The sequence below is a fragment of the Lithobates pipiens genome, unplaced genomic scaffold (genome assembly GCF_037356315.1).
Source record: "Lithobates pipiens isolate NorthernLeopardFrog02 unplaced genomic scaffold, aLitPip1_a1.2 Scaffold_23, whole genome shotgun sequence".
Taxonomy (NCBI): Eukaryota; Metazoa; Chordata; class Amphibia; order Anura; family Ranidae; genus Lithobates; species Lithobates pipiens.
In genome coordinates, this window is record NW_027507785.1 from 105,058,063 (window position 1) to 105,076,414 (window position 18,352).

Here is an 18,352-nt window from a genome sequence, read left to right on the forward strand (position 1 = left end):
GATGATACCTGCTTTGTTCTCGGTCCTTGTCTGCAGTTACAGTGCAAATACAGACAAGCAGAACATAAACATTTCATTACTTACACTGGTCTGGACCTGTGATGAATGCCCTCAAAGCACAAGGAAAGAAAAAGTAGATGTAAACATATCCCTGGATGTATCAAAAGAGCTAATGCATTATAAAGTTATCAATTAAGCTTAAAATGTATGCTGAATACCCCTTGCTGGTGCGTTTATAGAGATGGCTTTAAAGTGATATTAAAGGTTCCTTTTTTTTTTTTTTTTAAAAACATGTTATACTAACCTGCTCTGTCCAATGGTTTTGTACACAGCAACCCCAATTCTCTTCTTCTCGGGCTCCCCACCGGCGCTCCTCCCCCTTCACCAGTGCCCCCAATTACAAGCCGCTTGCTATGAGGGCACTGGTGCTGATCACTCCCGAGACCCATTCTATGCATCCATAAGACACAAAGCTGTGGCTCGGTCCCATCCCCTGCTCTCTCCTCATTGGCTCACTGGTTGTGATTGACGGCAGTGGGAGCCGTTGTCTCAGCCAACGAGAAGAGAGAGACCCAGGACAGCCAATGCTCCTATGTATTTCGCTGGATCGAGAGGAGGCTCAGATGAGTATTAGGGAGAGATGTGGGGGGAGCAGCACACAGATTTTTTTCCTTCAGTCTTTACAGCCGCTTTAAAGAAGAACTCTAGAATTTCATAATCTCTGGATCACAAAGTGGTGAGGGTAATACAGAACCTTCTAATTGATCTTCATGTCCCCAGTACAAGGACCTTCAACTGCACATTTTTGGTTTTGGCATGCTGGCACCTTCTGCATACAGATCTCAATAGAGGTAAGTGTAAAGTGCATCAAACATATCTCTTTCCGATCCTAGATTTTACAATCCTAGAGCTCTTTACATTTGCCCATTTTCCTGTTCTTGCCATTTATCATCTATTGCATATAATATTTTTTGTTTAAGTCTTGGCTGTACAATTGTCCTATATAAATTTAATGCAATACACACAAAAGACATTCAGTCTACATTCGATATGAGCACAATACTATGCTTGGAGAAAATGTACAAATAGGCATTGCTATTGAAAAATAAGAATCATTTGCTTACAACTGCTTTTGTAGTACTACACATGATAAATATGAAATCGTAAATTTCTTAAAAAAGAACATAATACAGATATAGCATGAAAAGTGCTGATCGACTCTTTGTAAATCTCCCCATAAACTCTTTGTTCTTACTCAAAATACATTTGTGGATATTTTGATTACTGGTAGGTAGAGGGTTAAAAAAACAGTTTATATTCATGTTATTACTATACTTTGGGACCTATCTCCATAGATTTTAAATTTAGTATCACATTTCTATCAATATCACATATGTTCTTAAAATACTGTCTCAGTCTGTAGATATTTATATAGTTGCTCTGAATCTTAGATCATTTTATTTTACAGGTATATATTTACATGAAAACATCAAAGACCATCTTTCATCTTCAGAGAGAGATGGTATCAGGAAATTAATATCAGCCTCAAAATGAATATAATGATTTATACTAAAGCAATAAAAAGCAGAATTTTATCCAGGGTAAGATCATTATATAAGATTTAATACAGAAAGACAAAGAGCATACTGTGTTTATTTGCAGACTGGTAAAAAATAGGCAGGGAGATGGAATCGAGCCATTTATATCACTTCGTCGTCACTCATGTCCCAGATCTGAAAAAAAGATTTAATAGCAATTAAGAAACAATTTATTACAGGAAAAATTTCTTAACATTTGCACACAAAGCAAATAATCCTAATCTTATACCATCACCATTTGTGCCCTCAAAAGCACAAAGTTGGAAAAATGGGTTCAACAGTACTCGACCCAATACATTTTGGGATTAAACGTAAAGAATTGCCATACTTTTGCATAATTATGCTTTAAATTCCCCCACCAGAACTCCTAAAAACCTATATCCATCTGTCTATGCTCCTAACAAATCCATGATGTGTGGCCAACAGGCACTGCCCTTCTCTTAGCTGATCCCATGCATGCAAGGAAAAAAGTCTATTCACTCCTATGTAGAGACCACCTGTCATGCATCCCAACAATAGATGGGCTTTCCATAGCAATAAATGTGATATTTCTGTGCATGCGCAGAAGTAGGAAGCCAGCTGGGATGTTAGCAGCAATGGCTGTGCACTTAGTTGTGAACAGGAGCAAAAAGGGCTTGTCCTTTAACAAAAATTCTGAATTGCACGGTTTAGATTCCTCTTAACCACCTTAAAATATTTTATTAGTAAGCCTGCAAATTTATAATTGGAATTGCCATGTTCCATGCACTCAATTGTGACTCTTAAGTCCTCAAGCACACTGCCTATGTGTGCATGGACATTGGAGGCGTATAGAGGTAAAAAGAAAAAAGACAAGTAAAAGGCTCTCAAAAGTGGTGTTTTTATTACCCAGTTTGCGTAAGGGCTTAAATGTTATATTACAATTTTTTTAGCTGTTTCTGAAATTTCAAGATAAGAGACTAGTTTCTCTGTTATAAAGCTATAACGATCCTCTCAGCAAAACGTAATGGTATTAGGTGTGTCAACTTCCTAGAAAACCAGCTGCGATTGCGAGTATTAGTAACATTAGTTCAAAAGGATCTCATCATCGATACTCCTGCCCCAGCAGTCAGCCAGGAGGAAGACAACACCTACAGTAGCTGAAAGATATCAAATAGTAAGACACACTATACAAAACACTGACAGGCTAGTGATGTTTTTGAGCAAGGCACAATGACTGATAACGGGAAGGCAACTACCTTTTTTCTCATCCTAGATTTACTGAACGTGGTTGTAAACCCACTTTAACATTTTCAGGCAATCGCCTGTGTTTAGATAATGCAATATCTCCAGTGTCTGTGCTTTAATAAACAAAAGCCTCTGTATACCTTATTTCTGAGCGCCGCTTGGCACTGACGTGACCGGCCACCTCTCGCCATCTGACAGCTACAGCGGGAGGGCCCAAGAATGCCCTGCTAATGTTAGTCGGGAGGAGAGAGGCGGCAGATGTCCTGTCGAGAACTGTCCCCCTTCGGATAGTGTCCCCCAGTACTGCGCAGGCGCAGCGCTTGCACAGTACGGAGGACAAAGGAGACGCCGAAGGTCTTTGAACATGAACAGCTGTTAATAAACTGTACACGGCGCATGCGCAATTAACACTACATTGTGCCACACGCTCCAGTTGTTCGTACAACTCTGCAAGGGGCATGTGTAGGGGCAGATGCATACAGAAGATAGCATCCGCCCCTTTGAGAAATCCTCCCCCATCGTATGAGCTATGGCCATCTTCCGCCCCTACACCCGCCCCTTTCAGAGTTGCACGAGCATCGGGAGCGTGTGGCACAACGTAGTGTTAATTGCACATGCGCCATGTATAGCTGATCATGTTCCGAGCCTTTAGGAGTCTTCTTTGTCCTCTGTACTGTGCAAGCCCTGCACTTGCGCAGTACATGGCGGACAATATACAATGAGGGGACCTTTCTCGTAAGAACACTGGTCACATGAGCGCTGCTCAGGAATAAGGTATACAGAGGCATTTGTTTGTTAAAGCTGACAGGCAGGGTAGGGGGAGCTGGGGAGGAGGACAGAGGAGAGTTGCGGATGACAGAGGCATGTAAACTAACCACAGTGTCAGGGTTCAGCAGCCTTGGCAGTTTATGGGGGGGGGGGGGGAAGAAACTGTCAGGATCAGCCAGGTATTTCAGGTGATACAGAGGGCCAAAATAAACAGCACAAGCACTATGCTGTTATACATGCTTTAAAGGGACAGGTATATCTAAAGCCAAAATGTTTTATTTTCTATTTTGAATAAATTAGGGGAAGGTAATGCTGCTGTCAGGTTTTTTTTTGCTAGCTACATGTTATTGGGGAGCTTTCCCTTCATTTCCTGTCCTATAGATTAAACAGGAAGTCAGTTTCCAATGAAAGGGAAATGTACACTTAGACAGTTGTCACGTTACAAGTGTCCATATTAAAAAATGTCCACTCTATTCCTGTTCTGGGGGCAACCTAAAATTTGGATTAACCTTCACTTCATTCCTGGAGACATTGGTGATCAGGGATAAAGAATTAATCTCCCTAATGGGCGCATAGACCACACTAAAAATCTGACAGACGTTATCTTGCCCTTATTATACTCCCTTCTTTGAAAATATTTACAGACACATCTGCCAAATATGATATATTTAGCTAATAAAAACCACATATAATGGATAATCTGTGAACAAAAAGTCTGTTCTAGTTTGCCCCTCGGTTGGGTGCCACCATTATGCACTCAGACAGCAAAGAGGTGGTCAGTCACAGCCTGCAAGTCAAAGAAACCTCTGCCCTTCGTATGACACCCATGCATCACTGCTCAGAAGGCCGGCACACATTAGCGGCTGGAGATAGAGATAAGGGGCTTAACTGTTAACTTATGGCTTTTGACACAAGACATTAACACTGTTTAGTCTGCATATTTTGTTAGTATGTATTTAAAAAAAAAAAAAAAGCAAAAAAACAAATTGATCAGATTATGGATTTTCCTCTATGTTTATATGTTTAGAGATGTATAGACTAGCCAACCTTTAGTCCAGCAAGATATTAGTTTAAACATCATTAGTTGTATTTATAAACCTATCCATGAATCCAGCTATACAGTCCTGCAAGCATCATTATAAATACTACAATATATTATAATTATAAAAATATATTCTCTTTAATCCTTTAAACATTAGAGGAAAAAAAAAAAAAAAAGATTTTAGACTCTATTTGCACTATATTGAGTGTCAGAATGGTAAGGAATAATCCATTCATTCAATTTCATTCAATAGTAAGGAAAATGTTCAGGCAATTACAACAGAAAACACGGAGATATGATAGAGGGCTTATAGACTACTGGAGGTAGACTATTGGCAACTAATCAGTGGTAGAACTCCAAATCCAATACCAACTTCAATTTGGTATGTCAAAATCTTTAAAATTTATAGATAAGTCTTCTTATATACAGGCAAGGCCATTTATTCTTTAATCATAAACACATGGTCTCAGCACTTTGAGGCTTGGTTCACACTACTGCGACCTGAAAGTCATGCGACTTACGGTGAGACTTTACCAGGTGACTTTCTGGTGACTTGAGTACTAATTTGATGCAGCTTGATGCAACTCTGAAGTCTCTGTCTTGTGCAGGTATGCAGAGATAACAGCATAGAGGAAGATACCATGCACTGCCTGGGTAATTGTCCTTGTAATGTAGGATGTAAATCACATGAATATAGATGAGGATCCGACTTAGGAGGGAACTTTCATTAAAGTCTATGGGCCCAAGTCAGATAGAAGTTGCCATGAAGTAGTACAGGAACCTTTTCTAAAGTCGGAACGGCTTTAGTAGTAGTGTTAATTGAGACAGCTCTCATTAACTAAAATGGGATTTCACATCACGTGACTTGGGGTCTCACAAGTCTGATCCCAAGTCGTGGCAGTGTGAACCGAGCCTAAGAGTAATAATCACTCAGGCATTATGTCACCCTTATATATTTTTTTTCAGGAAAAAAGTCATAATTTGCTTTTGAGGTTCTCAGATTAGCAGTATGTTGTTTATAAGAAGCACAATTTGGGCGATGATAAAGTCAGTGTTCACCCAGCAATAGCATACTCAAAGGGCTTTGACCCACCTACAAACAGGAATGTTTGTATGTCATACTAGTGAGCCCATCTTGTATCACTCACTCATGAAGAATGGCTCAGCTTATAAATTATTGTCATTTGCAAGTTCAGAGTCATTCACCACTGCAACACAACATAAGACACAAAGCTTAAAAGGCCCTGGTTGATGGGTTGCATTAATAATACTACCCACCCAACACAGCACATATTTTAATGGACCTTCACCCTTTTTTTAATTCAGTTCACCACAATGTACAGTTGTTTCACATTAGCATGTTGTGGTGTCCTAAAATGTATATGCATTGTGATATGCATCTAGCTGTGCATTACCAAAATGCATATTGTGAATAGGCCCTTAGGGTAACATACTACAAGGAGTGCAGATTTTTAGCTAGTACTTAAAGGATAACACTGCAACTGCACAATTTTTTACAAAATACTAGGTAAGGTACACATTTAGCTTGATCGATGATTTAGGAAAAACAATCAGTTATAGTGCCTGATGACAGGAAAAACCTTAAAGGATTTGGTTAAAAATTATTTAATCTTGGGAACAAGAAAAAAAAATCATTATGCTGACAGTCAGTCTTAAGACAAGATTTGCAGTTACATTACATTCACACAGCATCGGGACAAATTTATACAATAACTGTAGGTTGTTAAACGACTAATCCCACATATCCATTATCAGTTCAGGTAGCTTGTTTTTGTGTTCTGCAGGGACTAAAGCCTGGTACAAACTAGCAGTTCTTTTTTGTTCAACCCATCGGGCTCAGGAGGATCCGTTGTATTAACCATTTGATGTTAGTACATCACTCTCCCCCACTGAGCTATTGTCTTCTGACTGGGGGATGGACCCCCCCGTCAGAACACGCCGGCCAGCGTTTTCAGCCATTGGTTTAGAGCGCTGATCGGATGTCCATCAGCAGACATTTTTCAGTCATTGCCCCTTCGGCAGAAGCTGGACATTCGGCTGCTGTACACACGGGACGAACGTTGGCCGGATTCTTTGAACCGGCCGATACCGCCAGATATTCCTCCCATGGGCTTAAAGCTTCATTGTCATCCAAGTTTTTAACTACTACAAGCAGGAAAACACCTTGTACAATAACAATTAACCATTTATGGCATAAAAAATTGTTGTTTCCGTATATTGATACCAACTGATATAATTTAAGTGGATTTGGTATCCTTATCTTTTAATTATCAACAAGGGCTGGATAAACCTACCGGTAAAACTGAGCCACCAATCAAAAAAAGAAAGCATTATTATTGCAGGTACTTGTAAAGCATTGTATATAGCACCGACAATTTATGCAGTGATTAACATATATATTGTGTATTCACGTCAGACCCTGCCCTCAGGGAACGAACAAACAAAGTTCCCCATCTCAAATACATACACATATTAAGGTAAATTTAGATAGGAGCCAATTAACCTACCAGTAAGTCTTTGGCGTGTGGGAGGAAACTGGAGTACCTGGAAATAACCAACAAAGGTACACAGAGAGAACATGCAAACTCCAGGCAGGTAGTGCCATGGTTGGGATTTTAACCAACGACCCTAGTGCTGCTAGGCAGGAAGTGCTAACCACTTAACCACTGTTCTGCTTCAAAAAACAATTCATTCCACTGCCCATCAAAAAACCTCTGCCGAATGGCTTTCCTGGTCTGCTTGTCAAGTAAAAACTCCAGCGTCATTCTCTTTATGTTGATTTTTTAAAATGAATTTCGGCATCCGGCAACAATCAATAATGAAAAGAACAATACACCTACAACTTCTGTTTGCCTTCCCGATTATGAATAGGGAAATCTAGATTGTCCTGTAATTGAGTCCATGACACTTAGCCAAAGAAAACACAAGAAATGTCAAGTCGCTGTATTGGCTCAGAAGCTAGAAAAACACCTATTGTTTTGCTGATGACAATTCCAAGATTAATGAAAAGGTGAATTAAACTCCCATTTTATCAGATTAAGCTGGAAATTAAAACTTTACTCCTGTGTGGCAGACTACTGGAGGGACAAGCAGTACGACATTCTAATAAACCACAGACATGTAACCCTATGTTTGTTTAAAAAAGTGCAAACATATTTCACAGCATTTTACAAAGAACATTTTATTATGTCCATCAGTTACAAGAGGCACATCAGACTCAAACAAAACATTTGGTTAAAGTAAAGTGTGTGTCTGTACAAAAAAATATGCCATACATCTATGCAATAATGCTTATTTATCCATGTTATATCCCTTTAAAAAATGCTGCAAGTATGGAAAAATCCCGGTTGATCCTGCCAGATATCCTGTGCACTCCCAACTTCTTATGTGCAATGCCTCCACTGCAATAACATCTCAACCATTGTTCTTAGACCTGTCTACTTCTGCTTTATGGGCTGTCCTCAGGGCCCACTGATGATCACTGGGCTACAGAACTCATGTCATGGAGATGAGGAGAGGACGGGATGTTATGAAGTTCAGCAAAAAGACCTGCACAGGGTTGACATCACTGCCTTGGATATCAGTAAAGCAGAGGCTCCCGTGGCTATCAAAGTCAGTTAGCCAATCAGGAGAGAGAGGGTGCAGGGCCGACTGCAACTCCACTCGGGTGCCCTCATGGCAAGCTGCGTGCTCTGGGGGCACCCGATAGGAGGGGTCAGGAACAACGAAGAGGAACCGGAGAAGTGGAGGATCCAGGCTGCCCTGTGCTAAATCACTTCACATAGGAGGCAAGTATTCTCACGTTTTTTTTTTTTTAAACAAGACTTTACAATGACTTGAAGTCAGATGCTCACTGGAACAATGTGTCTTTACTGTATTTGCAGCATGTTTACATGGATGGGGAAATGTGCATGTATTGCAGAGATGTTTTCAGTATGTTTGCCATCATGACTCACTGTATACTGTTTTTTTTACCTAAAGACTGCCAGTAACAGCCCTTCCTGCTTCAGGCCGACAATGCAAGGCAACTGCACCACAATTAAAAGCAGCATTGTTAGCCTGACATGCCAGCAGCTTTAACTGGCTGCTTGCCTGCCAATCAGGACTATGAATGCCTTCTGCAGGTCCAACAGACAACAGAAGGAGTATGCACGCTAAGTTGACAACACTGCTACTAATTGCAAGGCAGTCACTTAGGTCTTTAGCCTGAAACGGGAAATACTGTTACTGGGAAGATCTCCAGGTAGGCTCAATTCTTTAAGCTGGGTTGGGTATTTTACAGGTGAATACAAAGAAACTCGAAAATACTCTTTGGCAGTGGTAGTGTGCTCACATTGCAATATTTAACTGCTTGTTTAGTACTAGGGGATGTGGAAAAGTAGACTTACCTGATTCTCTGCACTGCTAGTTGGGTCCCAGAAGCATTTTCTTTCACATCCTCTGGTGGAGCCTGACATCATCAAGAACAATGTAGGTTCCACAGGCTTCACTGGATGTGATGAAGCCCAGGGACAGTAGAATTGGGTGTAGGGTTGCCACCTCATCCCTTTAAACCCCGAACACATATTAATTACACAGGTTCTGTGGCTGATTAAGATTTTAATTAAACTCAGTGTCTTATCTGCATTAAATTAGACTCCTAAATTAGAACCTGTGTAATTAATGTTATATAGACAATAGTATAAAAAAATCAGTCCAGTTCCTGTAAACAAAACCATAAGGGAGTACAAAAAGTCCTTTGTGCAGTATTGGTGATGATAACAATTCAATCAGCATTAAAAGGTGATATTGGTGATTATTCGAAGTGTTGTTACAGCACCATCCACCAGAATTCCAAGGATTTCACCATGTGTAGCATACCCCCTGAGGGGGTTAAACTCACCAGACAAAGCTGATAAACAAGCCTTTAAGGAAGTATTCCCTCAATAGGTTACCATTGTGCCATCATCATCCACTAGGGTCCAACTGACATATGTGCTCCAAAAAAACGTCATAGAATACAGAGAAGAATTGCACATAGCGTAATCCTATTTTATTGAACGTTTCTCACATAAGCCAAACAACCCCCCTATAATATTCTACGTACACAAAGTAATAATCCAACATTAAAAGTATTATAGTAATGCTCTGTCACCGTTTTCGCCATCCAGCGTGTCAGCACGTGTCTCCCTGCAGACACTAACAAACACTTCCTGGAACTGGTTGCTGGTGGAGCGCAACCGTCACTTACAGGAACGTCGTGTGGGTCACTCCCTTACGCGTTTCATCATTTCCGACTTCAACAGAGGGCGTGACCACACGACTCTCGGGCAGGCTTAAATTACCCCGTCCTCCGGCGCACGAACCAATCCGGCGCCAGCCAGCACTGACGACGACGCCATCAACTCGGGACGGAGGAAGCAGAATCATACATCGTGCTGCCCAAATCACTATATCATATAGCTCACTATTATGGTAACAATGGCGCGACGGAACATCTTATATTAAGTGCAATTTAACACAAACAAAAATATATAAATACAGTACATCAATCATTTAGAAGTAAAAGTTAATCGCAAACATATAAATTACTTTTTTAAAAAGGCCGGATAAAACCATATTTCATCCAAATATTTTCTGCAATATGCCAAGTCATCATACGCTTTCTGTATATGGATATCAATATGTTCTCCATATATAGTGTCAAACTCAATTTGGACACAACGTATATACATATATTAATCAGCAATAAATAAATATATATGGAGCATACATGCCACAGTTATATATAACTGGGGAGGGTTGGAAAAGATGTATAGATAAACCTAAAAATATAAATACCCACATAAAAATTAGAAATTAAAATAGAGAGGAAAGAAAATTGATATCCACTATATTTATACATTAACCACTTAAGGACCGCCGTATTGCCATTATACGTCATCAGAATGGCACAGGCAGGCACAAGCACGTAGATGTACGTGCCTGCCTTCCAGCGGGTGGGGGGTCCGATCGGACCCCCTCCCGCTGGATACGGCGGTCCGTTTCCCTCCAGCAGTGATCCGTGATGAGGGGATGGCCATTGGTTTCTGGCCACCCCCTCTCGATCGCTCCTGGCCAATGACGAACTTCCTCCCACTGTGTATTGTTTACACAGGAAGGAGGAAGTGATGTCATTCTCCTCGGGGCGGTCTTTTTGACCGGACTACGAGGAGAAGACTAATAGTAAGTGTGCACCAACACTACACTGACATGTAGGTACACACAGGTACACAAACCCCCCCCCCCGATCGCCCCCCGCCCCCCCCCCAGTCACAGTGTCACTGATTGCATTGATCATTTCTTTACTGATCAATGCATTCAGTGTCAGTTGTAAAAGTAAAAACTGTCAGGGCAGTTAGTGTTAGGTCCAGGGTAGCCCCCTATCACCTCCCCATAAAGATTTAACCCCCTGATTGCCCCTAGAGTTAACCCTTTCACCCCCTTTTGCCAGTGTCACTAAGCAATAATTTTTCTGATCGCTGCATCAGTGTCGCTAGGTAGCTAGTTATTTTTTTAGGTTCACCGCCAGGTTTTTATAGCGCTAGGTACCCCGATATACTACCCAATAATGGTTTTAACATCCTGATTGCCCCTAGTTAACCCTTTCACCCCCTTTTGCCACTGTCACTAAGCGATCATTTTTCTGATCGCTGCATCAGTGTCGCTACTGTCGCTAGGTAGCTAGTTATTTTTTTAGGTTCACCGCCAGGTTTTTATAGCGCTAGGTACCCCGATATACTACCCAATAATGGTTTTAACATCCTGATTGCCCCTAGTTAACCCTTTCACCCCCTTTTACCACTGTCACTAAGCGATCATTTTTCTGATCGCTGCATCAGTGTCGCTACTGTCGCTAGGTAGCTAGTTATTTTTTTAGGTTCACCGCCAGGTTTTTATAGCGCTAGGTACCCCGATATACTACCCAATAATGGTTTTAACATCCTGATTGCCCCTAGTTAACCCTTTCACCCCCTTTTGCCACTGTCACTAAGCGATCATTTTTCTGATCGCTGCATTAGTGTCGCTACTGTCGCTAGGTAGCTAGTTATTTTTTTAGGTTCACCGCCAGGTTTTTATATCGCTAGGTACCCCAATATACTACCCAATAATGGTTTTAACATCCTGATTGCCCCTAGTTAACCCTTTCACCCCCTTTTGCCAGTGTCACTAAGCGATCATTTTTCTGATCGCTGCATCAGTGTCGCTACTGTTGCTAGGTAGCTAGTTATTTTTTTAGGTTCACCGCCAGGTTTTTATATCGCTAGGTACCCCGATATACTACCCAATAATGGTTTTAACATCCTGATTGCCCCTAGTTAACCCTTTCACCCACTTTTGCCAGTGTCACTAAGCGATAATTTTTCTGATCGCTGCATCAGTGTCGCTACTGTCGCTAGGTAGCTAGTTATTTTTTTAGGTTCACCGCCAGGTTTTTATAGCGCTAGGTACCCCGATATACTACCCAATAATGGTTTTAACCCCCTGATTGCCCCTAGTTAACCCTTTCACCAGCGATCACAGTATAAGTGTCACTGGTGACGCTGGTTAGCCAGTTAGTTATTTAGGTTCCCCGTCAGGTTTTTATATAGCGCCAGGGACCCCCATATACTACCTAATAAAAATTTGAACCCCCTGATTGCCCCTAGTTAACCCTTTCACCACTGATCACCGTATAAGTGTTACGGGTGACTCTGGTTAGTTTGCTTTTTATAGCATCAGGGCACCCACCATTTATTACCCAATAAAGGTTTAACCCCCTGATCACCCGGCGGGTGATATCAATTAGGTTTTGGGGTCAGGGTCTGCGTCGCCCCAGGCAGCGCTAGGTTAGTGCCAGTACCGCTAACACCCACGCGCCAAGCATACACCTCCCGTAGTGGTATAGAATCTGAACAGATCAATATCTGATCTGATCAAATCTATACTAGCGTCCCCAGCAGTTCAGGGTTCCAAAAAAACGCATTGTTAGCGGGATCAGCCCAGATACCTGCTAGCACCTGCGTTTTGCCCCTCTGCCCAGCCCACCCAAGTACAGTTTTTTTGGTAGCATTTTATATTTAAATCCGGAAGGCAGTGCTTGGTTTTCGGGGTCCCGTACGTGGCTAGGCTCCCAAAAAGTCCCCCACATGTGGTATCCCCGTACTCGGGAGAAGCAGCAGAATTTATTTTGGGGTGTAATTTGACTTCTGCCCATAGCATGTGTGAGCAATATATCATTTAGTGACAACTTTGTGCAAAAAAAAAAAAAAGTTTGTAATATTCCTGCAACTTTTGGCAAAATATAAAATATTCCATGGACTCAACATGCCTCTCAGTAAATAGCTTGGGGTGTCTACTTTCCAAAATGGCGTCATTTTGGGGGGTTTTGTGCTATTTTGGCATTTTATGGCCTTCGAAACTGTGATAGGTAGTGAGGAGTTAAATCAAAAATTTGCACCCTTAGAAATCCTGAAGGTGGTGATTGGTTTTCGGGGTGCCGTGCGCGACTAGACTCCCAAAAAGTCCCACACATGTGGTATCCCCATACTCGGGAGAAGTAGCGGAATATATTTTGGGGTGCAATTCCACATATAACCATGGCATGTGTGAGCAATATATCATTTAGTGACAACTTTTTGTAAAAATTTTTTTTTTTTTTAATTTTTTGTCATTATTCAATCCCTTGGGACAAAAAAAAAATATTCAATGGTCTCAACATGGCCCTCAGCAAATAGCTTGGGGTGTCTACTTTCCAAAATATGGTCATTTGGGGGGGTTTTGTGCCATCTTGGCATTTTATGGCCTTCAAAACTGTGATAGGTAGTGATAGGTAGTGAGGAGTAAAATAAAAAATGTATGCCCTTAGAAATCCTGAAGGCGGTGCTTGGATTTCGGGGTCCCGTACGCGACTAGACTCCCAAAAAGTCCCACACATGTGGTATCCCCATACTCGGGAGAAGTAGCGGAATATATTTTGGGGTGCAATTCCACATATAACCATATCATATGTGTGTGCAATATATCATTTAGTGACAACTTTTTGTAAAAATTTTTTTTTTTTGTCATTATTCAATCCCTTAGGACAAAAAAAATAAATATTCAATGGGCTCAACATACCCATCAGCAATTTCCTTGGGGTGTCTACTTTCCAAAATGGGGTCATTTGGGGGGGTTTGTACTGCCCTGCCATTTTAGCACTTCAAGAAATGAGATAGGCAGTCATAAATTAAAAGCTGTGTAAATTCCAGAAAATGTTTGTAGACGCTATAACTTTTGCGCAAACCAAAAAATATACGCTTATTGACATTTTTTTTACTAAAGACATGTGGCTGAATAAATTTTGCCCTCAATGTATGACTAAAATTTAGTTTATTCGATTTTTCTTGTAACAAAAAGAAGAAAATATCTTTTTTTTTTTCAAAATTTTCGCTATTTTTCCATTTATATCGCAAAAAAATAAAAATTCGTTTGGGTGCAATATTGCATGACCGCGCAATTACCAGTTAAAGCAGCGCAGTGCGAAATTGGAAAAAGACCTCTGGTCCTTAAGGTGTTTATTGGTCCGGAGCTGAAGTGGTTAATATCAATAGGGCCCATTTCCCAAAGAGAACCTATTAAAATCCACTATAAATATAAAATTATAAAATTCTTATATAGTGGATCTATAGTGTAAAATATCACCAGTATAGAAGATAGTTGTGCATAAATTATAAAAATTTGATAAATAATAAAAGAGGATGAACTAGTAATCACTAATAAAACAATTTATGTCTAAATCGACGTTTAACCCCTTTGGTGCCAGTGTATCTACCAAATATATCCATTCTGTCTCACGTTTAGAGAGTTCCTGCACTAGATTCGAACCTCTCCAAAAGGGCTTCAAGTGGTCAATGCCCCAAAACTTTAGCTCTGATGGGTCCTGGTTGTGGTGGATTTTAAAATGCAAGGACACATTATGGTCCTTAAAACCCAACTTGATGTTAGCTATATGTTCTGCTATTCGAATCCTCAATAACCTTTTTGTGCGGCCTATATAAATTAACCCACATGGGCACTGCATAGCATAAACTACATATGCAGTGTTACATGTGATGAATTCTTTGATTCTAAATTCTTTATTATTTGATGTGAACAGAAATCTATCACTGGCCCTTAGAGGTCTATTAACTTCCTTGCAGGCCCGACATTTCCTGCAAGCATAGAATCCGTCCCTGTCCCAAAAGGATGGAAGTTTCGATGGAGGATCTAACACTTTTTTTACTATTTTATCTGCATAGTTGGGGGCTCTTCTCTAGATGAAGCTAGGTTTGGGTGGAAGTGTAGGTTTAAGTGTTCTGTCCATCAAGAGAACATGCCAATGTGCCAGAAAGATTCCACCTCTTTATACTGAGCATGGAATCCTGAGTTGTAGCTCCATTCATGGTTATTAGTATTTTGAGTGGGGGTAGCATCTTTTAGATATTCCTCTCTTGATACTGAGGCTATACCTTCAATGATCGTGTCCAGCTGTTTTTCCAAATAACCCTTTTCAAGGAAGCTTTTCTTTATAACTTTTGCTTGACAATCAAAATCTTCATCGTTTGAACAATTCCTTCTCACTCTGGTTAATTGTCCTTTAGGAATATTTTTCAGCCACACTGGATGATGCCCACTCTGCATGGGTAAATAACTGAATCTGTGGGCTTAAAGTAGACCTTGGTACCCCAGTTTGTTGCCCTGTCTATAAATATTGATATCTAAGAAATTGATATTCGTGCTCACTTCACTTGTCAGTTTGATGTGGCTGGTATTGCAATTCAATTCTTCCAGAAATTCATTTAGAGATGTGAGTGACCCTGACCATATAAAAACCAGATCATCAATATATTGCTTGTACAGTAGCAGCTGATTCCTCTTGACCGAGAAAATTTTTTTGTCTTCCCATTCCCCCATAAAAAGGTTTGCTATGCTCGGAGCGTCTTTGGGAGTAAAAATTTCCACCATACCAGAAGTAGTTATGGCTCAGACAGAAATCGAAAGCGTTTCGTAAAAAAATCTTCTGATTGTGAGTTAAATCATCCCTCTGGCATAGTGCCCAATTCAGGGCTAATATGGCATCGTCATGCTGTATAATGGTGTAGAGGGATGCGGCATCTGCCATCACTAGGTACACTTCTACTTTTCCTGTTAGATCAACTTCCCCGGAAGTGACGATTGCGCTCCACCGGCAACCAGGTCCCGGAAGTGTTTGTTAGTGTCTGCAGGGAGCCACGCGCTGACGTGCTGGATGGCAGGAACGGTGACAGAGCATTACTATAATACTTTTAATGCTGGATTATTACTTTCTTTGTGTACTCAGAATATTATAGGGGGGTTGTTTGGCTTATGTGAGAAACGTTCAATAAAATAGGATTACACTATGTGCAATACTTCTCTGTATTCTATGACGTTTTTTGGAGCACATGTCAGTTGGACCCCAGTGGATGATGATGGTGCAATGGTAACCTATTGAGGGAATACTTCCTTAAAGGCTTGTTTATCAGCTTTGTCTGGTAAGTTTAACCCCCTCAGGGGGTATGCTACACGTGGTGAAATCCTTGGAATTCTGGTGGATGGTGCTGTAACAACACTTCGAATAATCACCAATATCACCTTTTAACGCTGATTGAATTATTATCATCACCAATACTGCACAAAGGACTTTTTTGTACTCCCTTATGGTTTTGTTTACAGGATCATATTTAAGCGCTGTTTTAGTATTTAAATTTACAGGAACTGGACTGATTTATTTTTATACTATTGTCTATATAATTTTTATTTTTTTAAATGGCTGCTGGATCTTTTCCCCCATATAAAATTTTACTTCATGGTAAATTAGGAGGGGTACTCTATACTGCAGAGCTACTGGTTGGTTGAATTTGGCGCTGAGTGGTGTACTATAGGCCATTTAAAACACACCTCTTTGTTATATTTTTGTCTAATTAATGTGTTCAGGTTAAAAGGAATGAGAGGACAACCCTAATTGTGTAAGTACATTTACTTTCCCCTAGACTACATGAGAAGTTAACTCTTGCAGTGTGGCTGCAGTCCCAATGAAATAGTTCTCAGATTCCATGAAGCTTTTGACTTTATTCTCAGATTCCACAAAGCTTTTAACTTTATTCCTTATTTTATCTTATGATAATTTCCTTTGTAAACATACATTTGTGTCATCCATAGTTGGTAAGGTTGAAAAAAAGCTCAGTCAGTAAAGAACCCTTTGTATAGTTTAAGGTTGAACTCTGTGACGGAACCGTCAAGCACCCAGCTTGAGTGCTTCCGTCAGTATACCGCTTCCTCCAGTCTGACATAGGAACCAGATATTATAGCTGAATACTGCATAGCATACAAGACTAGCCAGCAAAAGCTTGTACGAGAACTGGAACTGTTTATTGAAAACTCACACAGAATTTATAGTACACCAGGTCAGGTGTCAGGCCAGGTGAACCCGATCACATTAACGTATGCAAAGACAACAGTATACAGATAATATTTAACATAACTAAGGATCAACCAACATAAACAGTATGCTACTAACCCCTCTAGCAACTAATAGCTGACAGTAACATATGAGCAAATTAACTAGGCACTTAACCCAGTCTAGGTGACCAGACTATTCGGTGCCTAAAATCACTGAATACGAAGTACTGTACAATACACATTATTATAAGTATAAACACATATCAGACAGACAGAAACAATAGATGTCCCAATTAACAATGGGAGAGACACACTTAGCAGAATAACACAGAACACCCTTATAAACATACTATAGCAGGAGACCACCAGCACCAGGTGGGTCATCTAGGCCAGGGGTCTCCAAACTATGGCTCTCCAGTTGTTCAGGAACTACAATTCCCATCATGCCTAGTCATGTTTGTGAATGCCAGAGTTCTACAATGCAACAGCTGGAGGGCCGTAGTTTGGAGATCCCTGATCTAGGTCCTAAACATGGATCCCGGGCCTAGATTCCCAGAGTCTATGTGTTCTAGGAAGACATGAACCAGAATCAGAAACAAGACCACTCCAAGGGTATCCCAGGTATACACCTCCCAAAGAGTAGTGTTCCCCTTAAAAGCCAGGGCCCATAGTGAGTGGGTAAGAGGTCACCTTGCAGTCCCCTCCAAAAGCCCCTGTCCTGGCTGGGTCTGTCACACCCCTTCTCATCCAACTTCATTGAGTGGCCGCATGTCTTCTTAAGAGACCTGAGATTTAAACGTATTCCCTCTAAGCTAGAATCACCATTTAGATATTTGTATATTGTGATCATATCTACTCTTAAGCGTCTCTGCTCCAGGGAGAATACATTTATTTTTAGTTGTTCCTCATAACTGAAGTTCTATGGTCCCCTTTTTAGCTCAGTTACCCTTCTGTGGACTTTCTTATCTTCCAGCACAACCTTTGTAAGGACTGGTGACCAAAACTGGAAGGCATACTCAAGATGTGGCTAAACCAGAGTTTTGTAAAGTGGTAGAATTATAATCTTACTTCTTGAGTTGATACCTACTTTAATGCATCTGCTAGCCTTGCATTGCCTGCATATGCTGAATATATAATTTACTAGGACCCACAGATCTTTATCCATCTTAGATTTTACCAGAGGTTCTCCCCCTAGTGAATAAGTTGCATTCATATTTTTAGCCTCCAAGTGCATTACTTTACATTTTTCAATATTAAACATCATTTTCTATGTAGATGC

At 40.6% G+C, this 18,352-nt stretch overlaps 1 protein-coding gene across 3 annotated transcripts in view; it reads right to left on the reverse strand.

Moving 5' to 3' along the window:
* Positions 1-1,426: 1,426 nt before the first annotated feature.
* ATG7 (autophagy related 7) overlaps positions 1,427-18,352 on the reverse strand; it is a 423,049-nt gene continuing 406,123 nt past the window's right edge. For all 3 annotated transcript variants that reach the window (XM_077452132.1, XM_077452129.1, XM_077452130.1), the window contains one exon: positions 1,427-1,733. In XM_077452132.1, the coding sequence (XP_077308258.1) occupies positions 1,701-1,733 (33 nt within the window). In that variant the 3' untranslated portion in view covers positions 1,427-1,700. The remainder of the gene's footprint in view (positions 1,734-18,352) is intronic.